Below are 27,933 nucleotides of genomic sequence, written 5' to 3'. Positions count from 1 at the left end.
CAAGTGGCCGAAATTTTTCCACTCTTCTGTTTTTCACACATCCCAACTTCATTGGAATTTGAGTTTGTATTCCATTTAGTAAAAAATGTTATGTAAAACTGATTGATTTTATTTCTGTGATTTTCTAATATTCACAAAAGAATTACTCATTGACATTCTTTGTTTCTTTTTATTTGCTATTTTCATGAACATGCAGCGGGTCATAATGACCCATGAACATTTCTGGTGTAGCAAAAAAAAAAAAAAAAAAAATCACAACGTGGGGTTAAAGTGGTTACAACAATGTTATAAAAGTAACACAGTAGCACTTTTGATTTATGGTCTTCAAAAGTAGAGTAAAAGAATAATTTGCGATATGCGTAAAATGAGTTTAAATTCTAGTATTTCGGGATTATAATTCGCGGAATATGCAGCGTTTAAATATCATTTTAAATTTGGGGGAGTGTAAATCATTCACAAGTTTTCAATATTCACATTGACGCTTGTTCCCACCCCCATAGCCAGGATACATTGTGGTTTAGCAATTGGAAGAATAAAATACCGGTACGTTGAGCGGATAAATTGAAGTGGCACGTAAGCCTAGTCTAGGTTAAGATTTTCGAAGTTAAGTAGATTGTTAGCTTCGGACCAAGCAGGGTGCTGTGCCCCGTCCATCACTGACGCGACTGTGTTGCCGCTGGCCAGCCTATGGTTGCCTCCGCCGATGGTGTTGTCGCAATCTGTGCAGCGTCGAGACTCCATCGCCCCGCCGCACTCAGTAATAACGTAGATGTGGCCGTTGGGGCATTGATACCAGTGTCCAGAGCGCATCTTCATGGCCGAAACGATCATCTTCCTCTCCTCGTCGCTGATCCCCAAATTGGTGATGGGCACCTTTCGCTTCATCACCTTCAAGGCCTCGTTCCCTCTTTGTTCGTCTTCTTTGGTGAATTGGCTGATCTTCCCCAACGCCTCCTCCACAATATTTTTGCTTTTGATATCAATATCGTTACTTTTCCCTAGTTTCACTGCCTTGATGGAAAGGGTGATGAATTCCGCCCAGAGCGTCAGCCTCTGCAGCTCCCTTTGCAAATCGAAGAGCTGCTGCTCAGTGAATTTCTGTTGGAAGTTATTGACCCACAAGAGGAAGTTGTCTATCCCCTTCCTGAACATGTTGACTTCAGCGAGTGTCTCGTTTTGTACGACCGTGAGTAGTTTCTGAATCCTTGTCAGGAAGTTCAGCTTGTTTTCCAAGACCCATATATCATTCACCGTGATGTGGTTGCTTTTCAGGATACGCTTCATATGCGTGAATTGCTCTTCCCCAAGCACACGTTGGATAACAAGTCCCTCTAACTGCATCTGAAGCTCCAACCTGTGATTTTTCATGTCATCTTGATTCCCACTTATCTTTGCCTTCACCAACTCTATCGCTGCCAGACTCCTGTTGATGTGAGATCCATAGCGTAGGTTCTTACGGATTGGAGTTCGACACTTTGGACATTCCTTCAGCTTTATGGCCACCTGCCCTTCCGTGTTCGCCTGCTGCTCATCATCCATCCCCATGTATGTGTCCATTGACTCATGTTCAATGATGTGGCCGCAGTCTTCCAGTTGGATGAAGCGAGCATCGGGGTCATCCTCCATGCCAAAGAAAATGTCTGTGACTTCGTCTTCATGACAGATGCGACATTTGCTTGGACATTTGTCGCCGCACAAGCCGATGCACGGGTGGCCGCAACTCAGGGTCTGGTCACAGGGAAGGGTACATGGGGGCCGATCGCATGGCTCGTGGCACAACTTGCTGCAGCTTTGGTGAGGGCACTGACAACCGCAAGGCTCGTTACACGGAGTGCAGGGCTCTCCACACTTCTTCATGCACTTGCTGTGGACGCAGCAGTTCTCGCAAGGTTTCTGACAGGGGGGGCAGTCACCGGTGCAGGGAACCGTGCACTTGTGGGAACATATCAGAAGACGGTCGCACTTATGAAAACAGGGGAAGTGGAAGCGACCGCTGTAACACTGGCCACACGTTCCGCGACAGGCGTGTCCGCATTTAAGCTGCTGCTCACATGGGGTCGTGCAAGGAGGGTCATCTTCATGTGTTTGGTAGAAGCAAGCACCCAGCTGGTTGTGGCCGCACCTTAGTTCTAGCATGACGTTGACCTTACACTGTACACTGGCGCATGGCTCCCCGCACCATGTGGCACAGCGATGTCCACACTGGAGCATCCTCGGGCAAGGCGCTTTGCATGTGAAAGTGTCTGGGTCCTCGTGACAGAGCACCATCTGTTTGTGCTGACACTTGGGGATGATCTTTTCAACCCTGACCCGACATAATTCTGGACATTCTTCATGGCAGACACGTGGGCACTTGTGTCCCAAATGGCATAGAATTTTGCTACAGTCCTTGACACACTTGTACTTTTTGTGCTCCCGGTCGTAGGGGTGGCAGACACTTGTGCACACGTGGCCGCAGTCCAAACGGAACTCACAGGGTTTGGTGCAGCCTCCCTCGGGGGCCTGCTTGAAGTCGTCGGCGCAAGAGGCTTGGATCTGCCGTTCCGGGTGATTCTGACAGCACAAAGTCAAGGACCGCCCGACCTGATCCTTCTCCTTCAAGGTCCTGAAGATGTTGCTCCAGAGATTTACCTGGCCCAGCATCTCACTATTGCCGATGCAGTAGAGACCTTTCTTGGCCCGAGACAAGGCCACGCATACGCGATTGGAAATATTCAAGAAGCCGACTTTACCCTGTGTGTTGCTGCGCACCAAAGACAACAGGACGATGTCATTCTCTTCTCCTTGGTACTTATCCACGACATGGACTCTGACGCCTGAGAATCGGCTGGCTGGCATGAGTCGGCTCAGACACTGAAGCTGGGCCGTGTAGGTCGTTAGGATGGTAATCTGCTCTGGTTTGTACTCTTGAAGGAGAAGATAACGGCAAAGAGCAACTACAAACATGGCCTCGTGTAGGTTCTGATGGCTTTTCCCTTCTTTGGACTGTTTTTCAAGTTGGTTGTGCTCCACAAAGAACACATTGGTTTTTAGACCCTGAAAAAGAGATGTTAAATACAAATAGTTATTTTGTGCTGAAAAAAGGACCAACACTTTTCAAAATATGGTCCAAACTCAAATGCTTCTACATTTGAGGCCTCGAGAACCTCTGCTCAAAGGTTGGTTGTTTTTGTTGTCGTTGCTTTTTTGTGTGTACACGCATTTAAATGGGCATCAGGGATAATAAGCCAAAGAAGGGTTAGGTTCGCTGCACATTTTGTTTTGAACCATTGAGAGCATTTACAGTAAAAATGTGATTTTGTTTTACCCTTATTTTACAATTACCTATGCTAAAATATGACTTTCAATATTACTTTTACAGATGTCCTCGATTTACAGTAGAGTTTCGTCGAGTAACAAATTTGTCCGAAATTCGGAACATGCTAACGCATCACTAATGCAGAAATGAAATCATAGTTACATTAAAATATTTGTCTGAAAAACTCTTCTAGGCTATAAATATAAAATGGTCAAATGAAAAACAGTAAGCATGCAGATAACTGAGCGTGCCCCCTCGTTGCTACGTGATGACATTCTCATGCCGCCGCGCAAACTTTTGTAACCTTGAAACATTGTAGTCGGGACTGTTGTAAGAACAGGGGAGCATTTAAAATTGTTAAAATACTATTTTGAATGACTCAATCATTGTGGAGCCTTGTTCCATGCATTTTGATTGATTTATGCTACTCCAGCTTTCTTCCACATCCCAAAAACATGCACGTCAAGTTGACTGAGTGTATACCCTGCCTCTCGCCCAAAATCAGCTGGGATAGGTTCCACCTCGCCCGTGACGCTAGCGAGGACAAGCGCTATAGAACAAGATGGATGGACGACTTTCGGAGGGTCTACTGTTGTTAAAAATCCTAAAAGATCCAGGTCATTTGTTGTATTCATGAAACGGGTATTCACTAGTACAAAAAGCATGTTGAATGAAGTTAAGGAAACAATACAAACCTTAACGTTGTCAAAGTTCAACACAGAGGGATGGTTTTTCAGCTCTTTGTAAATGTGTGGCGTCAGAAGGCGGGCGATTTCTGGCCTCATGCGATGCTAAAATGTAAGCAGGGAATATATCAGCTCTACTTTGAAATATAGCAAACGTTACGCCATACAGCACACTAGTAGAAATAAATCCCAACCTGTTGGTTGAGTCTGACAAAAGGAAGTCCCATGTTGACCAGCCTCTCAAACATGGACACCCCCATTTTGTAGTTCTTCTCCAGGTCATACTCTGTGGAACTGGGGCGCAACTGAGGAAATATTGATAGCTGTTCAGTATTTTTGGTGGACATTTTAGGGGCAGCACAGTGGCCTAGTTCTTAGTACAATAAGTCTGCCTCAATAGTTCAAATCTCACGCTGGGCCTTCCTTCCGCATTCCAAAAACATGCATGGTAGATTGAAGACTCTAATTTGTCCAGTGTACCCTTCTCTCATCAAAATTTGCTGTGAAATACTACAGATCACCTTATGGAAAATAGATGGCTGGACATACAGCTTGTAGATTTCTTCCACTGCGGATTAGCATTTGACAGGCAAAATTTCAGCTCATGACTTATTTTTCTCTCTTTTCAATTGAGTATGGCCATTGCAGTGATTAACGATCCCTAAGTTTTTTTTTCTAGCTCATCAGCAAACTTGTTGAAATTGAACCAACAGTGCCATCTTCTGGTTTCTGCACTCAGTTACTGCATTACTCCATCCAGCCATCATCCAATCCCTTCTCCTCCATTTCTGCATAACATGATTTGGAAAAAAAAACTACACTGAAAAATAAAGATTAACATTTAAAATATAAGTATGGAGATTTATCGCACGCATTAAAATCATGTTTAACCAACATGACTGATTTCATTTTGTATATGCAACCAATGTCTATATTTTTTAAAGTAAATCCAACAGACTCTTTTTCCCCTGTTCTGCCAGACCATGCCAAAATGTTTTAACCAACGGATGTGATTGAGTTCAAATCATCAAGCCCAGCTTTTTTTAAACCTCAACAACAAAATAACTTTAAAACGTTTTTAAAAAAAAATAATTCCTCAAAATAAACCCAGTCCAAATGATTGAAACAATGTAATGACTTGATACTGTTTTCCCCATCTGTTCTCAACACCTGTTCTCAAATGAATGTCCAAATTATTTACTTTAATATATTCACGCTAGAGTACACAAATGACCAGAACCAAGCCCTGCCATGAATTGCGAAAATGTGAGGAATTTACCATATATATATATATATATATATATATATACACACACATTATACACATACACAAATATACATATATATTATATTTTTTTTTTAATCTATAAATACTGTATACCACAAAACAAATCACACAAACATTCTACAACAATACAATAATAAACGGCTTACATTGATGATTCTTTTATTTAAATGCACCAAATGTGTGCATGACAATATTTAGAAGACTCTTAGTAATTTACTAACAACCCAGGCTAAACTTAACTCCTCTCTGACATACAAAGATGTCTCTCAGATGAGATGTATGACTTCAAAATGCTTTCACTTCATCAAACCCAATTCCTACTTGCAGAGCTTTGGCGCGCTCTCGTGGCATATTTGAGCATTATAATAGAATTGAGGGCAAAACGTGGCCAATCGGAAGGCTTTGTTTTGACACAAAGTTTCCTCAACGTGCTACTTAAAGCCACCGTGGAAGAAAACAAAAGCAAAACGCAGTCCTGAATGCTAACTGAAAAGTACCGTGTGTAGAATTTTGTGCCGTCTAGCAGTCAATTAGCGAACAGGCGGAGGTTCACTGCATTGATCCGGTGTGAGGCCCCTTACCTGCTGGTGGTCTCCAATAAGAATTAGGTGCTGACATGCTTGACTCAGTGCAGTGACGATGTGGGCCTCGAGAACCTCCGCTGCCTCCTCAACAATCACCAACCGCGGGCGCACCTCCTGTAGGACCTTGCGGAACTTGGCCGCCCCTGTTGTTGTCATGCCGATGACCTGATGGCAGCAGTAAGGAACAATTAGTATTTTTTGGCTCAAGGACGTCTCCCTTGACTTGTGAATCGTCATTTCTTCTCAAGACATACACACAATGGAAGAAGCCATTTCAGGTGAAATCCAGGAATGGTACTTTGTGCATAATTTTGTACAACTTGTAGAAGTTGGTCAGTTTCAACATTAAAACCAATGATAAAATGAAGGGGAAACAAGTGTACTTGATTAAATGAAAATGTAGTGCACACAAAACAGTTCTGAAAAGATGAAATGCTGATGCAGTCTATTTTAAAGTTAAATAAATCTGTGCGGTTCTTATGTACTTAAATGTATTTAACTGGATTGGAAAAAAAAATACTTAAAAAAAAAAAAACATGATTAAACTACAGCAACATTGAATGCAGTTTGAACATTTTTCACGTACCCCGAAGGGAACCCACGTATCACGCTTAAAATTACTGGCCTAGGCCATCTAATATGAATGGATCACGGTGTTCAAGTGCGATCATTTTGAGGATTCACCATTAAACATTGTTTTTGTTTTTATTTTTTCTTAATGGAAAAGATTTTACAAAGTAATCAGTGCTTACTACTAGAATTTTGTAGTTGTGTAAGTAGTTGTGTTTGTAGCAATGTTATGGTGAAAGTGACTCAAAAGTAACTACAGGTAATCAAAAGACTAGCATTAGTTATAGCGTATTACCAGTTGGGAAGTAATCTTCTTAATGCTAATTACTAGCTTTAGACAATTACTACCTTTATTGTGTGTACCTTAGCCATCTCGCGGCTGCAGTGTCTCATCACGTTTGATTTCAGCAAACCTGCTTAATGCTAATTGTGAGAGACTACAATCGCTAGCTTTCACGTGTGTACCTTGGCCATCTTGAGGATGCAGAAAGTCTCGTTACGTTTGATTTCAGCATATCGGTCCGCTGCCTGCTGGTAGTCCTCTTCGTAGATTAGCGCTTTGTTACGGATGTCAGCTTTGTAGCGTACTATCCACAACCTGCAGGCACACAAGAAGGCCATTTGTTGAACAAGCTTCACCCATGGACTAAATCATCACACCTGACGTGAAACCGTCATCCTGGGTGAGCTGGGAGGATGCTGAAGAACACCCACACAAGAATGGGGATAATATACTGTGTGTAATGCTGTGTTCATAATTGATCTGCTTTTTTAATTTCACATTTGCCTCACAATAACTTCAACGCTTCATCATCCGATTGGTTAGAGCTAATCTTGTGACAGCCAAGTTTAACTTACAAAACAGGTCTACAGGTCATCTCTGTTGAGTGTGACATATTTGTTTACGTTTTTGTCAAGTAGTATTGAAATATTGATTCTAACCTGCTCCAGATGTTGAACAATTACATTTTTGTTTCCTACTGATGGTTTCTTAATCGCAATATAATGGTGGCATTAGGAGGTGCATGACTAAGTTAAGTCCCCACTTTGGCCCAGGTGCCAAATGTCCTGCTTGCCACTGAGCCTTTGTCACAAAGTTTGCCCACTCAAGATGTAAAGGATGTGCGGCAACCTCCCTTAACCCCTTTGTATGCTTGGAAATGTACACATAAACCTAGAACGATCCTATCAAATCACCTGTCTTCACAAAGATAATAATGATTAGTTTTGATTAATTGTAGTTAGTAGTTTTGATGAACGGCACTGCAACATACAGTATATGAAGCAGGTATGTGAATCATATCACTGCAGTTCCACAACTACAACAACCATGGCAAATGAGTGTGGTTATGAAAACTGACCGATACAGTCTCCATCGGTCTGCCATTGCGAGAGCCCAAACATCCAGGATTCTTTGTTCCTCTGCTTCACTCATAGCTGTCTTTTTGGCCAGCTCTTTCTTGACTTTGCGCTTCATCTTCTTCTTCTGTTCCTGTTGAAACTGAAAGAAAGGACGAAGGTGGGGCACACAAATTTGAACCTTTGACTTATTGGCAATTAATGCGATTGGGACAGAGCTTACCATCCATTCTTCCTCAGTCTGGTCATTGTTTTTTTGGTCCTGATCCATGCTCATCGCCAACATAGATTGCTGCATTGTTTTGAGGGCAGCTGCCTCTCTGAGACGTTCTTGCTTGTCGTCCCTGCCGCGGTCATCGTCAACGTTATCCTCGATGATGCGTTCGGCCTGAATCAGATCGGCCTCCTCTGCGACTTCAATGACGTCCTCCTGCTGCAACTCAGTTACAACCACATCTGTGCATATCACAGATGGGTTTTCCAACACATCTTAGTGCCAAATTCTGAATTTGTGCCCATTAGGAAGGTTAAAAATCAAAGTATCGGCATAATGGCCTGTGATGCGATGGCATTCAGTATAATAAGAGATACTTAAGAATCACAATTAATTCCTGTCAACATCACTCATCATCCATCGTATTGGACTGCATTGTATATCGTAATTGGAGTGAATTGCATAATGTTAGTTGACAAAACGTCATAATTGAAGGTAACAGACACATTGAATTGCATGGTAAAACACTTCTGGGCCATAAACTATCACTTTAAAAAAAACAAAAAACTTTTGTCCATTCCACTTACAGTGGCAAAGATCTGATTTATATTTTTTACTACGTATAATGTAAGCCTGATTCAGATCCATGTGTTTCTTTGTGCAATCTCTAATTGACTGTCTGTTACTTGCCCATCACCGGCAAGATGTTTCTTTCACTATTGGTGTGAGGCCAAAACCTCACGTCACTCACCTTCATCTACATTTGTGTCATCTGTCTCCATCTGCAGGATGCCTCCGGGACCCAAACCTAACCACTCCAGGATTACACTTGAGTTGCCAATCCATGTCCTGAGATTCTGCATTAACATTCATATTTTTCCCCCAGCAAGTTCATTCATTTACACACACAGACACGCATGCACACAAACACGTTCAGATAGGTCATACATATGTACTGTACTATAAACATATTGCAGCAGTGTTACACTACAAGAGAGGGCCGGGGTTGTTAACTCAACATTCCCAGTGATATAAACTATGAAGTGGGATAGTGAATAATCATATTGGCCTAGCAATAATAACAAATATAAACCAGTATACCATGCATTTAATGTAAGGATGACATCTGCCGCTGTACAAACTAATTTGTTTAGAGCAAGAACAACAAATAAAATCGCTTATGTACAGTATACATAAAAATAACTCAACTTTCCTTGGTCCAAATATTAAACTTGTTAAAAAAAATAAATAAAATAAAATAATACTCCATGCAGTGTAAATTGCTCTTGGGGGGGCCCCAGGTGCTATGCCTTGGGCCGGTTATGTGTAACTGTGCAATACACAATTGAATGTGTTTTTACAATACACTCACAAGTGGTTTGCGCAGACTGTCCCGGTGCTTTTCATTCATGAAGTTTTCAAGGATCTTCTCATGCAGGATACCAGTTAGAGAACAATGTAGTTTGCGGTTGTGGTCTTTAATCCAATCCTCCAAAGCACGCAACTCTGAGTGAATCTGTTCAACACATTAAGGCATGAATCAACGTCAGACTTAAAGATTTACGGTTATTTAATCAAGTTGAGTTTGTTGATCAGTTTTTGCATCTCACAGATGACAAAGTTAGCCCTCAACTTTAGTAGTGAGTTGTGTGCTTCTAAAATAAGTTAGTCGCCTTTATAGTCAAACGACCTAAAATGTGGAGTTCAGTCTAAATTTTCTGGGACAATGTTTCCATCAAGACTGATTTTAACAACACCTATGAATTGCCAGTATGGTAGTAAAAAGCACAGTATCGCTCTGGAAACACCCTTCTTTTCCCACTCCATTATTTGCCATCATTAAAAGGGTGAGTGGCTTTACATTATTTTGGTTTGTTTTACTATGTAGTGGTAGACTTCATTCTCACAATACTGTATGTGCATAATAGCCAAGAATGTTCAGATGTGAGGTCAAAATATTGCCTGGAGAGTGAGTAAAGAGCTTATGAGCACCATCAATCTAGGAGCTAGTCCTCTATTATATATGGGCCATTCTACTGAATTGGTTCAAATTCAGAGATGGAAAATGTGTGAAATTTGTATTTTATTTCAGAAGAACATTTATTTTATTCATGTTGCACCATATCTAAGGGGCACAAATTTAATAAAAGTACAGTCAATTTTCAAATAGTATTTTCTAGCTTTTCCCAAATATCTTGCCTGTCCCTAAAATGTGTCACTACCGAAACACACAATTACAGAAGAATAAAAATAATTCTACTGGCCGATTCATATTTTTTTCCATTTCCCCCGCTACACTGTATTTTTTATAAATTAATATACATGGTTTTGACATCAAAATCAATCTAAATGATTTTTTAACAGAATATTAGTTTTTCTGAAATAAATCAAAATGTATATGCTATTTTTCATTGTAAAATGTAGAAAGTTGATCATATTAACTTCAAAAGTCATGATTAATTAAAACAAACATACGCTTAAACAATCATAAAAAATTGTTGGTTGATAATTCAATTCTTTTTATTTTTGTTAAAACATCAGTTTTTTCGGTAGTGACTGCAAAATTTCAGATGTGACCATATTGTTGCTGCTGTTGCAGTAATACTTTGTGTGAGGTTAGCATTTTAACCACTTAACTACTTTTGCTATATTTTAACTTTTAATGTGTAATGTAACTAATGAAAAATATTTTTTTCCCATTTTCTAGTGCTTTGTGCTGTACTCAGGGTTGCGGGGGGTTGGAGTTGATCGCAGCTGACTTAGGGCAAAAGCAGGGTACATGCTGGACCAGTCACCTGTCCATCACAGGGCTCTTCATCATTGAAAAACTGTGGTTTCACCTTCCAAATAAAAATTGAATTGGAATGACAAACATTTTTGTAACATACATTTCCCTGTATGTATGTTCCCTCTCTCTCTGTTTTTTGAGAGACATCTGGTGGTCTTGTCTTTTGCTCCATGCTCTTCTGACTTTCCTTTGCTCTCTGCTGGATACTTCATTGGTAGACTTCAGCTTTCCTTCTTCCTTCCATCCCTTATTTCTTTCTCTTTCCTTTATTAAATATTCTTTGGGTTTCACTGGGTCATTCTAACCCTTCGCCTGTACTCTGTCTCTGCTAGGCTTTTTGGCATTTTGGTGTTTGGCATTTTGGTGTTTTCCCCTTATTAACCTTAAATTAAGATAAAATATGAAATAGAATATTGTTAAAATCAGAAAGATCGACGTATTATATTATTTAAAACTTACTTTATTCAAAAATAAAAATGATATTGTCATTTGTCACTACCGAAACCATTATGTCACTCTCTGTATGTTTCTGTCGTGACTGTTTCGGTTTGATTAAGATAAAATATGAAATAGAATATTGTTAAAATCAGAAAGATCCATGCATGACATATGTATCTATGTATAACTTATTTTATTAGAAAATAAACATCATATTGTCATTAAAGAAACCATTATGTCACAACCGAAACCTTTCTGTATGTTTCGGTTTTATTTTCCCTTCAAATTAAGATAAAATATGGAATAGAATATTGTTGAAGTCAGAAAGATCTACCGGTATGTATGACATATGTATCTATGCATTATATTATTTAAAACTTACTTTATTCAAAAAGAAACATATTGTCACAACCGAAACCATTATGTCACAACCGAAACGTTTTGGTAGTGACCGGTTTGGTAGTGATGTTTTATGATAGTTGTTGACAATACCCAACAATGCTAGGCACAATGTGGCTACCGCAGACAGTTTTGAGCATGTGTACACAGATAGAAAACAGTACCTTTAGCATTAAAATCAAAAGTGCTCATTTTATTGCCGAAATGAGGTGTTCGGTAGTGACGGTCCTAAAAACCACATGCTGATTTTCAGACTCTGGAGGGCACATAACTTAATAATGCTGTCAACTAATTACTCGCCGTATGGCCAGTGATGGACATGAAGGTATATCTCTTACTGGTGAAATTTCTGGGGATGTGGCTAAAACCAAGCCTTGCCTACAGACAAATACTCTTTGCGTTTCGGTTGTGACATGAAAAGTCGGGACAGTTTTTTTTTTTTTTACATGAAAACTGTGGTAAAATAGATCATAACAAAATATGACTAAATATGCAAGGTCTGAACACTTCATTGTTTTTTTAAAATGTAATTTTCATTGTGGGACTGCAATTTCAACCAATTCGGTAGAATGGCTCATATATATATATAAAAAAAAATAAAAATAAAAACTCTTATAAACATTTTTTTTTTTAAATAACGCAACATCTCACCTCTCTGAATGCGTGGCGTAGGTAAGACGGCTGTCGCTGTTTGAAGACAGGTGAAGCAGCCAGAAATTTGAGGTTGAAACGCTTTAGGCACTCACTGTTGCTGCGGCCTCCCACTCGCACGATACCCATTTGCATAAATTTATAGATCCCTTTAATGGACAAGTAAATAAAAGGTGATCACATTAAATAAATGTCTATTACTGATGATACGGAACATTTTATGTCATTTTATTTTTTACATGCCATATATAATTCTAATTCGACCATATGCCAAGACTCAAAAAAGGAATATGGAAGTGAAATAATATATACACAAAACAGTTATGTATAAATCAAACAGAAGGTGGGCAAAGACCAACTTTAAATATTTTGTTGTTTTTGCTCAATGAATGACCTGGTCCATCTGTTCATTCAGCTATTTGAACACAAAAGTTTGACTATCGCTGATTTCACATCACATTCAACTGGCCTTACAGCTTACCCTCAAGGAACTGATCCAACGCATGGTTAGTGTAGCACACGACCAATATTGGAGAATTTCTCGCAATATCATTCCAAATATCTTGATTATTCAGAAGAGCTTGTGCTATCTTTAATCCAACATAGGTTTTTCCTAAAGAAAAATCATAAACAGAAACAAAAAGATTTTCTTTGGAGCTCCCAAAACATTTATGAATGGATAAAAGTTGATGTAAGGAATTCATCTTACCAGTGCCGGGGGGTCCCTGTATGATTGCCAGCTCCTTGGTAAGAGCCATTTGGAGGGCTCTCATCTGGGATTCATCCAAGCTCAACATCTCCTTCTTGGGCCAGGCGTTTTCATCCAGGCTGTGAAAGGGTCTGATGCCCTTGTGATCAGCCTCAGCGATGGATGACAGGTTATAAATGTCGCTTCTTTGAAGATATGCTGGCGGGAGAATGTCTGTGCTACACTCCACGATATACCTGAAAGTGTGAGACATCACAACATAATTTAGCATTTGTGTGATGAAGGGGGCACAGCTGTATCATTCAGATAGAGTGGAAAAGTACACCTGGCTAAAATTGATGGTAAATTAAAGAAAGGTGTAGACAAAAAGAGAAGGGGCCCCAGAATAGAGCCCTGAGGAACCCCTGGAGGTAATTAGATATTATTCACATTGATCATCATAAACATGGAAATGATAAATTGCTGATGATTGAAACTTTCAAACCAGCATATACTCAAAGAAAAACTTGAGAGAAAAGCAAACTGTTGGCTTGCACTTCAACACGGATGCAATGCAAATCATTTCATTCGAGTGACTATCTCCGTTACTTAGAGGTCTCATATTGCAAATCAGAATAAACAACCATCAATATCTAGGTCAAGATCTTAAGAATAGCGACAATATATCCGGTCAGTTTCTGAATCAGCCAGGTTAATGATTTGAATCTTCGTACTTAAGGAATCAGGAGACCAAGGTCTCAATGAACTCAGTTCCTATGAGTCCTTGGACTGGCTGCTGCCAAATAAAATAGGCGAGTTAGAATAATGATTTAGTTCATCAACTGGAGTTAGCGGAGTCTAATACATGATTCAGATGAGTAGGGTTGTAGGGGGCAACAACAACATTAACTCAGGTCAACGGGATTACTTTGGTAAGTGAGCCAGGCTAACCAGAGTCTATCAAATTAACCAAATTTCTCAGCACTATAATTGTGAATCTTTGTAAGAGCTTGGACAAAAATTAATATAATTCTTAATGGAAATATATATCAAATTAAGTTTTGTACGAGGGCGGCACGGTGGTCGACTGGTTAGCTAGTCCGCCTCACAGTTCAGAGGTCGTGGGTTCGATCCGGGCTCCGGCCTCCCTGTGTGGAGTTTGCAGGTTCTCCCCGTGCCTGCGTGGGTTTCCTTCGGGTACTCCGGTTTCCTCCCACATTCCAAAAACATGCATGGTAAGTTGATTGGACACTCTAAATTGCCCCTAGGTGTGATTGTGAGTGCGGATGTTTGTCTCTGTGTGCCCTGCGATTGGCTGGCAACCAATTCAGGGTGTCCCCCGCCTACTGCCCGAAGACAGCTGGGATAGGCTCCAGCACGCCCGCGACCCTTGTGAGGATAAGCGGTATGGATAATGAATGAATGAAAAGTTTTGTATGAAACACACACTTTTGCCTACCTCTGAAAGGGCATGTCATCCTCGTCTTGTTCTTGCAGGCCTTCCAGAACATACCGATAGGCCTCAAAGTAGGCAGGTGTCTCAACCATCAAAAAATTCTGCTCTTTCTGAAGGATTAAATTAAATTAGTCGCACTAGATATCATTTGACTGCTGAATATTAGGCTACAGTGCATATTCAACTATTAGCAATTAGTTTGTCGTGGTGCTCGTGTTACCAGTTACAAAACCAATGTGTTTCCGTACCTCCAGTCTGGCCATCTTGAATCTGCTGTCATCCGTGAACATAATGGTGACCTCTCCCTTGCTAAGGTTCTTGGGATCTCGGTCTGCCACTGTGGCGTACAGGAAGCTCTCGAAATTATCACAAGAGAGGCAGACCAAGGACCCATAGAGCAATCTCTTGGAGTTTTCCCAGCGCACAAACTGAATAGGGACAATTGAGGGGAGGGTGATCAAGCACAATGATATTTCACTCACTGAAGTGCATCCTCACTTGTCATCTGATTTCAAGTCAACAAGTAGGCTACACCGCTCACAAAGTGTTAGGAATATGTGGCTATGGGGTTATAATATACGGAAACTTTTACAGCTGAACTTTATTCGACCTCTCAACTTTAGAATAAATACTCTTCATTGTTTCAGTACGTGTTGTACAACAAGCTGCTTTCTAATGCGGCTGATCAGAAAAAAATTACACCAGGTGTTTGACCAACCAACCAAGACATTTCCAAGGACAATTGCACTCCCTTTGTATTCCTGTTGCAACCTGCTGATGACACTCTGTGACACTGTAAGCTCAATGGCCACTTCTGAGAATATCCTCTAAGAAGCCTCGCAATTGCAAGATATTGTTACCTATACCTACACTTAACAATTGAATATCAGTGTTGATCAATAGGTCTCATGATGTCCCAAAATATGAGCAACATTATGAAAATAACTGTTCAATAATCATTCTAACTGAATCAGAAAATGTAAATGGTGGATTCATGAATTACACGCCTGCTGTTAACTTTGCCATTCAGCTTCTTGTTCGAAGGCAGCATGTTGTGCAAGAAGTATTGAAATGTTGAGCAGTTGGAATTTGCAATCCATAACTTAGGGATTGTGCAATTAAGTTCACCGGTGAAGGTTATGTTGAATTTGAGCTTTTTTCCTGAAATCTCACATGAAAGTCCACTATTCCAAACATTCTGTGAGTAAGTAGTGCATGTGCGAGCTAACCTTGAGTGGCTGGGTATCAAACTGGACAACGTAAGCAAGACCACTCAGCATGAACGTGGACGCCTTCACTTGCACATCAAAATACACAAGGACGTCATCAAAGTGCTTTGTCTTCAGGTCCGCATTGTTTGCCTCCATTTGCATCTGACGCAACAGCTGAATCCCTTCACGGAGTCGCCGCACCAAGTCCTCCCTCATGAGCCTGAAGTGTGTGTCCAGGTAGATGATGGTGTTTGTGTATCGCTGTGAAGTGATGTTAAGTCGGAGGAAAGGCCTGTGGTCCTGTGCAAACTCCTCAGGTGTTGGGTAGATGGGCATGGTCCTGAAAACTGGGTTCTCGTCCGCTTCACCTAAGTTTGGGGCAGATGAACTTTTAAGTCGTTGTCGTAACTACCAAAAGGTCAACAACAGGAGTGTCCAAATTGTAACCCACTAGATCCACACCTTCACTGAGTAGCAGCGGAATCAAATCTCCACATTCAAAACCAGACCAAGATCGATTGCAGCTACACTTCTTTTACCTGGCAAACCAAACTGGATGAGACCATAGGTGTCCCTGTTTGGGTGGAGAGTTCCTTCCCAAGACTTATCCTGGAGGTGCTTCACTAGACCCTCAAGTCGTGCCGTGTTCTCCACCACCTCAGCTGGTACATCAACTCCTGCTGTCCTCAGTCTGTCCACTGAGGCTTGGAGCAGCGTCACATGCAAGCTGACAGCTTCGAGCGAGCTTGCGGGGAAGCTGGTGAGGACCTATAGATGAAGTATAGAAAAGGTTTACTCTATGCACATGTTTCGGGTGGTTAGGTAAATGAGCTGACTACAGTTTTTCCAGGCTACCATGCAGTGTGAAAGATGAGGTGAAAGTGTGGGTTGAGGAAGCCATTTGAGCCAGAACACTGCACCCCAGAATCAAAATAGTTTGTCCATTCCTGGTATTTTGAGTCATTCTTCAGCAACCAGAAAATAGCAAGTTAAGTGACAAAGAGGTGATCCAGGTTTGTGCATGACTAAGTGCTGTTCTATTTATTTTGCCACCTCTGATCCATCCTTCAGTAGGCACAGCATGTACACAAATTCATCTTGTTTCACACCCTGAAAGAACAATACTGGGTTCGACTCTACGTTAGGTTAATTAGATTCAAAACATCTGTCTAAACAGAAAAGTCTCAAGGAAGTAAGCTGGAGTGACACATTTGAGACAAGCTTTGTTTGTCAGGGAGGAGCTAAGTTTAGTCTGATTTCTTACAGTAGAGGAACTTACACAGTCAAATGCTTTCCCGTTTTGTTCATAAACATTTAACTCGTACAGTGGTAGTTTGACAATAACAAACATAAGGTACATGACATTAATAAATACGATTGGAAATCAACAAAATCAACCAAACTTGTTTTAGCTGCAATTGGATCTCCTTACCTGTGTAAGAATCAGCACAATGTTTTCCATGTGACGTGGATGTTGTTTCCTGCGGTCTGGTTTGCACTCTAACTTCATGCCTGCCAGGTAGTGGGGCAGGGTGGTGTGAAAGAAGCCAGAGTCTTTTAAAATGCTAGCCAGGTGCTGCAGGGTGCCTCGGTTTGAGCGAGACTTGAAGGCTTTGCTGAGCACAAGGCAAAGGAGTTCCACAAGGTCCTTCCTCATGTCAGTCTCCAGCAGCACATCCGGCAGGGCAGGGTGAGAGGAGAGGGTGAAAGCGATGGCAGATGGCTCTTTTTCAGAAAGCTCCAGGAGAGATTTAAAGCCTAGCCGGGGACTCTGTGGTGCGCCGTCTCTGCTTGTGGAGCTCCCTCTGTTACGGCTCTGAGTATCACCGGGGCTATCTCTTTTTCCATCACCCGATGTATGACGTCCTTCCCTTTTCCAGCTCCCTTGATGTCCTCTCCTACCAGTGTCTCTGCTTGTGGAACGCTCTTTGTTTCCACTCTGACTATCGTGTAAGTTATCTCTTCTTCTGTCTACCCCAGTCTGACGGCCTGTCGAGCTGGCGCCTTGAGGACCCCGGGGTGCGGCGTCTCTGCTTGTGGAACCCCATCTCCCTCTGGGCCAACTCCGACCAATGTCACCAATGCCATCATGTCCTCCTTCGGCCGCCAGACGATATTCTTGTCTCTCTCCAACACCTGGATGCCCTCTCCCACCAGCACCTCTCCCTCTCTCAGCTCCTTTCCCTCCCCACTTCAATCTGTCCCTCCCTCTGAGCTCTCCTTTGCCCCATAGCCACAGATCCCCTCTGTCCTTTTCCTCACCGTGTTTAAGTGCTGCACTGCCTCCTCCTCTCCCATCTGGCTCCTCTCGCTGACCGACACTCATCCCACAATTTATACTGCTCCTGCTCGGTGCGCCTCCATGTCCACTCCCGCTTCCTCCACCAATATGTTGTCCAATATCTGGGGGAATGTCACACGTGATTAAACCTTAAAATAAAGTCAAGTATGCACAGTGACACATGGATTTTTGCCCCCCCTTTCATAAAATACAAAAAAAAATCTCACTTTTGTACATGCGGTCTTTTTGCCCTCTTAACATTTCCAAGGTCTTGCTTGTCCAATTTTAAAAAGGTGAGTCCTGGATTGCTACGAATGGAAAGAAAATAACACATTTGAGCAGGGCTGTGCATGCATTGTGGCTCCGGCTCAAACAAAGCAACTTCCTAATTACACACACCTGTGTGGCTACCTTTAGCGGTCGCTCTCTTGTGGAGCTACGGTGTCACTCATAGAAAATTCAATCACCGAAGTACACAAAACCCATACACATTTCACAACGGAGTCACTGATAGTGTAGTGGTACACACGCCTGAGTTGTGTGCGGGCAGCGTGGGATCGATTCCCGCTCAGCGACGGTGTCTGTGTGTGTGTGTGCCCTGCGACTGGCTGGTGACCAGTTCGGAGTGTAGTCTGCCTTTGCCCATTGATGGCTGGGATGGGCTCCAGCAACCCCCCGTGACCCTGTATAGGATAAGCGGTTTGGAAGATGACATGACATCTCACAACTTCACACATCAACCATCCAAAGCACATATAAAACAGAAAGAAACCCTCTCCATTAGAGTGTTATATTTACAGAAAAAGACCATGTAAACAAAGACACACTTAAGTAATAAAACCTGCTTTATTCCAGACATAACAAAATCATACAAGGAATAGTGTGGTCCTTTAAAAATTGTTATTATTATCATTAGTAGTAGTAGTAGTATAATGAATCATGTTATGCAATACTATGAAACACAGTAGGCCTACCAGTCAAAGGTGTGGGCACACGTTTCTCATTCAATAGCACTAAAAAGTGTGTACCCAAATTCTTTACTGTCAGTATATATAAACATATGTTTAATGTATAAACTAGTACTCATTCATGGCAAATGATATTTTTTTTCTTATAAAAAAAAAATCAGAAGTTGTTCTTAATGTTTTATAAAAGGATGGTTAATTTAATGTAAAGATTTGCCTAATGTACTTGTATTGCCTTGCACACAACACATAGGGAAAGCAGTTTTCTGTATTAGCAAGAGTTGATACTCAATATACGGGACATTTAAAGTCCCATTCAAGGAACCCTATGGGACAAACCAAATTAGCCCAAAATACGGGAGAACCCACGCAGGCACGGGGAGAACATGCAAACTCCACACAGGGAAGCCGGAGTGCAAACTGTGAGGCGGACTTGCTAACCAGTCGATCACCGTGCCGCCCATCTTCTTATCCATGATTTGAAATTCTTGGAATTACTCACACGTACTCAAAGATCCTTTTTTGTCTTCTTGTATTGAAGGTTTTGTAATCCAACAAAGTGAGCAATGTCATTCAGTACAGCAGGTGGATAACATGTACTTAGACTATGAGCATGGTCAAAAGCTGTTTGCTTTCGTGACTACCAGCACACTGTATACTAAAACACTGTCTGCTATGCTACTACTACTGCAAGTGCATTAAATCCTTACGATGACAGAAATTGATGACAGAATTGAGATAATACTTCAAAACATTGGCTCTCACAACCACCTTATAGTGTTCATTAATTCATCCATTCTCCCAACCGCTTATCCTATTTATATTATGCTATGACTTTAATGGTGTGGCCCACTTGACATCTACTTAGGCTGTGTATGGCCCTGGGACTCTGACGCCCCTGATTCTATTACGTCATACAGTGTGTACTGTGGATTCTATCACTCCTGCAGTTTCACGTACAGCACAAGTGCGCCCTCTGCAGGGTGAGAGAAACCTGCACAGCATGCCATCATCAGTTTCTCTTCACCAGAAACCGGATAAACTGACAACAGATATCCCTCCATTTGATCAGGGAAAAAACATCGCTTCATATCGACTAATTCAACAACACAACTATTCTCTTGTATATTCTGATTCACTGCTCTAATATATATACTCTCGTCTTTCGTAATATTTGTTATTCATGTCGGGTAATATCCAGCGTTGATTCCCGGGTTAGGTAATTGTCATTAAACTGCATTTCATTGCCCAAATATGGCCAGTAAGTGTAAAGTTACAATCATTTTGCAAACAGAGTAACTTACTTATTTTGCAAATGCAGTAACTTAACTAACAGTTTGTACACTATTGACGAATAAATTAAAGTACGTGGAATTTCAAATGTAAAAAAAACAACAACAACTTACATTGGGTGTCATGCGTCCACCTGAAGCCCTGCAGCGAGAACCGGTGAACTCTCGCTTCAGTGCGCACTTTTATAAGCGATCTGAGTTGCGATTTCCTCTTAACTTTCGTTTTCCCAACGTCAAAGCAGAACGCGCACACGCACACACACACACACACGCACACACACACACACACACGCACGCACGCACTCACAAGCCGCTAGCTTGTGACGGCACAAATACATGCGCTTGCAGGCCATTTAATTGGAGAGTACAGGAATGTATTCATCCCAGAAAAGGAGCTGAATGACAACAATTCGTTTGAATTTAATCGGTGGTGTTCGGCTGTGTTGTGTTTCAGAATAGTGACGACTGACAACACACCAGGATTTCTTGTCTTAGTTGCTTTTAATCGTCTCACTCACAAAACCTGACTTTAACAGCACTAAACAAAATCTTCCCGTCAATTGTGGCGATACAACGTGCCCCTCCCACATGGACATCGAGAGAAAAAGAGGAGCGTTAAAGGGTGAGCACAACTTAAAAGGAGCAGCGTCACTGGCCTTTCCTTTCCCCTGGTGGCCTCGTCGCGGAATTCCTTACAATTCCCGCACGTTGTCATTAGTAAATTGAGAATTTTGTCAGTTCACAACATCACGTCAGGAACACGTTTTGATGGCACGAAAAGCAGCTCTTCGTTAAAAAAATGTAGTTTTTAAAATTAGTATTGTATACAACGGAAATGAAAAGGTAATGTTTTACTTTTTACGTTGTTTAAATAAAGTATTTTTTTTAAAAAAATCAACAAAACTCGCCGTCTGACTGCGCATGCGCAAAGATAGCTTTTCGCTGTGACGTTTCAATCCACCGCCGGTCGCCCTAGCCGCCAAAACAAACATGTAACGTCACCGGTTTCATCACGCTACCAGCCGCTCAGCTGTCCCATTCACGATGACCACGTTGGGGGAGATGTTCACGTCCGAGGCGCCGCGGGGAAGCATCGCGTAGCGCAGCGGAGCGGCTAACGACGACCCCGGGGCGGCCCGTGCTAGCCTAATAGGCTTGCCGTGCTAACTGAGCTGATGGCAGCCGCGGAAGATTAAGTCCAGCACTTGGCCTCAAAAGTCAACGTGGACAGAGATGACAGTCTGAAGAAAAATAGAAAGGAGACACTTATAACAAGCGGAGGTAACATGAAGACATCCAGCATTGGCACCGCTTCGTCACTGTTAAATGGGAACCAAAATGACGGTAAAGACCCTCCACCCGTTAGGTGACATTTATTGTGGGCAACGTTGATTTTGTTTTGGATTACTTTTTTTTAATCTTAATGTTGAAGATTCAAGAAAGTACCCGATTGCTTACTGCGCATGTGCGAGCACAGACGTCCTGCTCATTTTTAATGCTTTGATCACGATCAAGTGACTGTGTATCTTCCCTGGCGTCATACGTGACGCCATCATCGTGCGCTGTCACAATAAGGCAAAAGTTATAAAATAGAAATGCAAAGTCCCCACCCCCAGGGTTCAGAGTATGAAAACTCACTATTGCAATTTTTCTGAAATGCCCTAAAATGCCACCAAAGACCATTCTAAGTAGGAAAGTAGTACTTTACTTAAAGAAGTATGTTTGTATATCTTGACTGAGAAACAATCTTATTAAATTGCGGAGGAGCTGGGCTGTCAGTGGAAGTTCAAGTCTTCGCCACATCTACATGTGCATTTCAAGTGCGTTGTTTTTCTAAAATAATCTGAAAGACATTTATATTGAAGTGTGTTAATATAAAATTAATTTGAAACAGTTTTGCTGTCATAATGTGATATGTTTATGGTTTAATATAGGCATATAATGTTATAAACATTTAGTCATGTTTTCTATTTCTTTTTTGGGGTGGGGGCTCGGTCCCTAAAGCCCCCGCAATGAGTCCCTTCCAGTGTCGCAAAAAAGAGGTCAAGCACTCCTAATAGGACATTAAAAACAAACTGCTTGCTCACCTTCATGAGTGCACGACAAGGACGACATTGATCTGCTGTTGTGGCTTACGTCATACATTTTCAATCATTACTTTTAAGGTAGCCATGTTGCACTAAGCAGGCTGTACATGAGTTCATTTTTTTGTCTATATGCTTGTCATTATGCTTCTCCTTGTTACCAAGGGCCTTGTGGAAATGAAAACGGTGCCAGTGTGGGTTATTGCATGCCGTGTTTTAACAGACCGGCGGCAGAGGAAAATGGTCGACATCACTCAGGCCCTGCAGGCGAATCCGGCAGACGTGGCGGCCCTCAGGAGAATGGCCATCAGCGAGGGTGGCCTTCTGACGGACGAGATACGCTGTCAGGTGTGGCCACGACTCCTCAATGTCCCGCCCAACATCTTGGAGCAGGAGCCAGGTAATGTGTGAATAACTACACCTATATTCTTTAATTTAGCCCGAAAACGTAATTGATGCCCATCTTAGACATGGTTTTGATGGTATCTTTTACTGTACAGAGTCAACCACTTTTATTGTGGTGCTACCGGTTACATTCCAGAGTGTTGACATTTCTGTTTGTGTGTGTGAGATAAAAAAAATAAAATAAAGACAGTGGTGTCTTTATTTGGCCTATTTTGTTTGTGAGCAAAAAGTTGAGACACAAGACCTGTATGGCGACAGTAAACTCAACAAGCAGCAGTTTGACAGATGGGGAACAATTGTTCAAAAACGAGGCATTGTACTGTTTACTGCCACTCCCAGTTAAGATTTACTGTCAAACTAAATATTAAACATAAAACCAAAAGAATTACACCTTGTATATTTCAACAATCACATAGCTTTGCTCTAGTTATGCCCATTTAGCCTAATGCTAACAAATAAGCCATTTATGGGCTATTGAATAGTTTTGGTTTCACAGTTTAATAACCCTTCAAGCAAGCAGCTATTTGAACACAAATGACGCGAGCGCAACACATGTAGAGAGATGATATTGTGAGTTTGGACCGGCTTTGTATTATATTGCCTAAGGAGCATCACAATGTCCATTGAATTGAAGGCAAAAAAATAGCATTAAAGTATCATTGACGTTTATGAAAAACACCATAGATAGGCTAACAGAAATTAGCATCTCGGTAATTAAATACCTTTAAATCAGAATCATCGTTATTGGCCCATTTTGCAAAACTCAAAAGGAATTTGCCTTCGTTAGTATGAGCTACCCTAGTTTTGCAGCACCAACAACAAAGAAAGATATGATGCATAAGTATAGAAAGTCTTTTCGTAATGTAAGCATACCGGTTGTGCAGTAGCACCACCCAATGACAGCTGTGCAACAACGCAGAGAGTCATCAACGACAATTAAACAACTGCTACTTCCTAACACACACTGCGCAGCATCATCCTTCATGGTGGAATGCATGCAACATTTATCGCTCACGCTTTCCGTGCAGAGACGGTGGAGCGGGACAACAACAAGGACTACAACCAGGTGCTCCTGGACGTTCAACGCTCACTACGAAGGTTCCCTCCTGGCAAGTACTCCTGAAAGACAAATCAGTTGGTGATGTTAACAGAGGCTAACCAAGATGCTGGTTGTGTACGTGTCCAGGTATGCCGGATGAGCAACGGGAGGGTCTCCAGGAGGAGCTCATTGACATCATCCTCTGCGTCCTGAAGCGTAATCCTCAGTTGCATTACTACCAAGGTTACCACGATATCGTCGTCACCTTCCTCCTGGTTGTGGGCGAACGCTTGGCGACGGCCCTCGTGGAAAAGCTCTCCACGCATCACCTCAGGTGGCGCGGCAATTTATTTTGACATCCATGTTCCTCGGACAATCGGGGATGCTCTCCGTTGTGTAATGCTGCAATAAAGATAATATTATTACAAAAACAGTGGAAACTTTCACAATATTAGATGATGAAAATGATTTTTTTAAGGCGCTCTCCTTTGTGTTCTTGGCCAGGGACTTCATGGATCCCACCATGGACAACACCAAACACATCCTCAACTACCTGATGCCCATCATCGAGAGGGTCAACCCCGAGGTGCATGATTTCATGCAACAGTAAGGGAAGCCTTATAATTTTACACAGTTTCGACCACCCAAATTGAGCGGCTTGCGAAATTTGTGACTTACCATGTGCCCGCGTGCATGTGCCACATACACAGATCCGCATACTAAACTGACTCAAGCGTAATTCAGCGGCTTGCTGACAAGGCGCTGCTTCCACGAGGGAGAAAATGTCCAAAAATGCCTGGCAATGTTTACAAACACCAGTGTTAGCAAAATTGGTGTAGTAGTTATTCAACATTCTTGTTCCTTGACATGATGCGTATTGATGCGATTACCAGGGCGGAGGTGGGCACCGTCTTTGCTCTCAGCTGGCTGATCACCTGGTTTGGCCATGTGCTGTCAGACTTCCGCCACGTGGTACGGTTGTACGACTTCTTCCTCGCCTGCCATCCGTTGATGCCCATTTACTTCGCAGCCGTGGTAAGTCTGTTTCGCTGACATACTTCAATGAACTCCTCCAAGTACTTCCTTAAACCTGCATTGAGAGAGATGGAGTTATCATTGCTTGATTTATAGTGACCACAATTGATCACGATTAGGGATATTATCACAATATTGCTCAAAGAAATTCTTTAGAGACTTGCTACTAGATGGAAAAGTTACGACAGAAACATAAAATACAGACTAGGCTAAGACAAAAGCTATTTGGACAGAATACAACTCGAAAAGACAACAATTTGATTATCGCGGGTTCTGTTATTTTCAGAATCTCATTTGAAAGGTAATTTTTGTGTGTGCGCTACAGATTGTGCTTTACAGGGAAGAGGAGGTGCTGGAGTGCGAATGCGACATGGCAATGGTGCATCACCTGCTGTCTCAGATTCCTCAGGATCTGCCCTACGAGACCCTCATCAGCCGAGCGGGAGACCTCTTTGTCCAGTTCCCTCCGTCCGAACTGGCCAGAGAGGCCGCCTCACACGACTGGTACGTCGCCGTCACCCGTTGTCTCTTGGCGCCTCTGCACCGATGTAGACTTTTTCAACATGCTGTCACCCATGCAATCAAGCCCAGAAATAGTAACTTTTCCCAATTGAAATTGCAACAGTTTGTATAAGTGCTTTCTAATTTTTAAGGAACCCAAAAGTCATGGGACAAGTGGCTGCTCAGCTTTTCCATGGCCAGGCGGGCATTTATGGCTGCCAATGGAACTGGTTACCGTGTATTTATGGATGATATGACTGCTGACAAAAACAGCAGGATGGATTCTGAAATGTTTCATAATATTATCTGCTCATGTTCAGCCAAATGCTTCAAAACTCATCAGGCACCGCTTCACAGGGCTGGTGGACGATAACCTGAAGCATAGTGGGAAAGCAACAAAGGGAGTTTTCGAGGAAAAATTTTATGCAATGACCAAGTCAATGGATATCTATGCATTCCAGACTTGAGGCTGTAATTGACTACGAAGGTGGTTACTGAGTTCATCTTGTCCTCTTATTTGTTAAAAAAAAAAAAAAAAAGAGGGCAATTGTGTCCATGCCCCCCTATTTATGTACCCTTTTGTTTCTCCCTCTCAAGCATGGCGACCACCACCTTTAAGGACTTTGACTTGGCCTCGACGCAACAGCGGCCCGACTCGGTGCTCCGTCACCGGCGGAGGCAACTACAGCAGGAGCAGGAGGCGCTGGAGCGCTCGGCGGTGGCCCGGCCGTCCGTGACGCGCCGCTTCGTTCGCTTGGCAGTGATGGGTCTGACGGTGGCTTTAGGGGCGGCGGCCCTCGCTGTAGTCAACACTGCCCTGGATTGGGCCCCCAAGCTGGACCTCTTTCCATGAACCTCCTCTGAGACACCCAACCCACAAATGAAGAACTTATTGAAGAACATTCCCCGCTGTTCGAGGGGGAAAGGGACTGAGTCCTGCCACAAATAGCAAATATTTTCAAGTAACTGACAGCTTCCTTTAAAAAGGTTCATAATTGCGTACATATGCCACAAGATGGTGGCAGAGCACCATTTTGGAGGAAATGAAATTCCTCAACTCCCTTCAACATAGTTCCTTGGCTGCAAGATGGCAACAAACACTACATTTTTCAAAATGAAACTATTCAACTTACTCTGACATATGTCCCTTGCACCAAAGAAATACTTTATTTGCTTATCCTGGCACTCTGTAACGTCCAATATAACCCAGGCCAAACATAGCTCCTCCCCGAAATACATAGCTTGCCTCTTTTTTTGAAATTCAGCACTTAATCATACTTCCTTGACACCAATTACTCAACTGAAATGGGGCTTTGGTACCATCGTGTGGCTTCTTAAGGTGTTTTAGAGCACAAAAAAAACATGTATCGTTTAGTTTTCAGGGGATAGGGTCCACAGAAAAGCTTTCTGTGGAACCTATAGGTAAATTTATATAGGTTAGTTTGTGAATAGTGAAGCGCAAATATGCGGGGAAAACTACACCAGAACTGACAATTTCTTACTGTACTTGTTATTGTGGTTTAGGACGACTTGGGTTACTCGAATAGAAATATTTGTGGCCTTTGCTGCCAGTTAGACACGTGGAGTGTGTGTTATTTACATTTATAAGGTATTTGATATCAAGACAAAGACCAAATGAAGGATTGTTGGAATCCTCCTGTATTCACCATTTTTTTTGTAATAAGCTGTAAAATAATGGCACTCCGAAACATTTCACTCAAATTTCCACTGCGTCACCGTCTGCCTCTTCTTTTAAGCTATTCTTGCCACATTCCTCCAGCTATCGGTGACTAGGTCATTTGCTTATGATTAGCCGAGATGGTTTTGTTAAAAGCTGAACACGTTTTCGAGCCACCGGTAACACCTAACAAACATGACGAAGAAAAGACTGACTTGGTCCGTCATGTCAAAAGTAATCACCGTATTGGCTATATCTCCTTGGTGTCAGAAAAAGTATTTTTCAAGAACCATTGCCTAAGAAGTGCAACCTAAAAAAATATTTTGCTTCCCAAGATCCACCATCATGACCATAAAAAGAAAATAGAAATTGACCCTTAATATATGTCAAAAGAAAACAAAAGTTTTAGAAATTAAATGCAAATGTATTAACCATGTAGCACAAGATGGAGATGCTTACCATTTTGAGAATGATTGGTGTAGGTCATCTGATTTGCCACAGCCTGTCAAAGCCATTCAAATGTTTTTATTGTGTGTATTTGAATGAATAAGCACTTTTGTCACCACTGCTGGAAGGAGCACACACTTTTAGCCTACAAACAAACTGGTGCTGACCTTCACTAGTTTTTTTACATCCTTTTTGCTTGTTCCACCAGGAAGTGCAAAGTTTGACTGTAGGAGCTTGAGCGCATATGGATGTAGCTTTTGGGGTTGCTTCCACAAAGTTTTCTTTTTAATGTCCACACGTCAAACACTGGAAAGCACGGCACCCAACTAACTGAAAATGATTTTGCGGGGAGGAATTATTTGTCACAATGGTCTTTCCCAGAATGCTCAGAGGATTTTGCTATTCATTCATGTTGCACTAGATTTTTGTTTTGTCGTTTTAACAAATGTATCTTACTTATGTAAAGTTGTACTGTACAGGAGACTGCAAATAAACCATTAAAGAGGCATATTAAGCATTTTCTTCAGAAATCACCAGATGTATCAAAAGCGAAAGAAAAGGCAAATGACGGAAGGG

At 41.9% G+C, this 27,933-nt stretch overlaps 2 protein-coding genes across 7 annotated transcripts; one reads left to right on the top strand and one right to left on the bottom strand.

Annotated features, from left to right (window-relative positions):
* Nucleotides 1-155: 155 nt before the first annotated feature.
* On the bottom strand, nt 156-20,431 carry znfx1 (zinc finger, NFX1-type containing 1). 4 transcript variants are annotated; one of them, XM_086039642.1, is made up of 19 exons: nt 20,283-20,431; nt 18,139-18,219; nt 17,063-18,033; nt 16,170-16,398; nt 15,649-15,998; nt 14,668-14,847; nt 14,423-14,529; nt 12,985-13,220; nt 12,757-12,888; nt 12,276-12,424; nt 9,372-9,515; nt 8,751-8,856; nt 8,009-8,241; nt 7,788-7,927; nt 6,892-7,024; nt 5,854-6,021; nt 4,179-4,289; nt 3,994-4,089; nt 156-3,036 (listed from the first exon to the last, which is right to left on the bottom strand). In XM_086039642.1, exons 2-19 carry the CDS (start codon nt 18,170-18,172, stop codon nt 580-582), a joined length of 5,976 nt encoding a protein of 1,991 aa, XP_085895768.1. In that variant the 5' UTR covers nt 18,173-18,219; nt 20,283-20,431; the 3' UTR covers nt 156-579. The 4 variants fall into 4 exon arrangements, with proteins under 4 accessions (XP_085895768.1, XP_085895771.1, XP_085895769.1 ...); XM_086039645.1 differs by having other exon boundaries at nt 17,893-18,033; nt 20,283-20,430; XM_086039643.1 differs by lacking the exon at nt 20,283-20,431 and adding an exon at nt 18,311-18,568.
* Nucleotides 20,432-20,515: 84 nt separating this feature from the next.
* On the top strand, nt 20,516-27,874 carry tbc1d20 (TBC1 domain family, member 20). 3 transcript variants are annotated; one of them, XM_086039656.1, is made up of 8 exons: nt 20,516-20,790; nt 22,476-22,652; nt 23,686-23,766; nt 23,844-24,030; nt 24,201-24,302; nt 24,590-24,731; nt 25,057-25,235; nt 25,830-27,874. In XM_086039656.1, exons 1-8 carry the CDS (start codon nt 20,757-20,759, stop codon nt 26,083-26,085), a joined length of 1,158 nt encoding a protein of 385 aa, XP_085895782.1. In that variant the 5' UTR covers nt 20,516-20,756; the 3' UTR covers nt 26,086-27,874. The 3 variants fall into 3 exon arrangements, with proteins under 3 accessions (XP_085895782.1, XP_085895783.1, XP_085895781.1); XM_086039657.1 differs by lacking the exon at nt 20,516-20,790 and adding an exon at nt 20,856-21,011; XM_086039655.1 differs by lacking the exon at nt 20,516-20,790 and adding an exon at nt 21,081-21,512.
* The last annotated feature ends 59 nt before the right edge of the window (nt 27,875-27,933 follow it).

This window comes from Filicampus tigris, chromosome 9 (assembly GCF_054856515.1).
Source record: "Filicampus tigris isolate MCC_2025a chromosome 9, RoL_Ftig_1.0, whole genome shotgun sequence".
Taxonomy (NCBI): Eukaryota; Metazoa; Chordata; class Actinopteri; order Syngnathiformes; family Syngnathidae; genus Filicampus; species Filicampus tigris.
The sequence above is the reverse complement of the archived record's forward strand: the minus strand, read 5'-3'. Positions and strand labels throughout refer to the sequence as shown.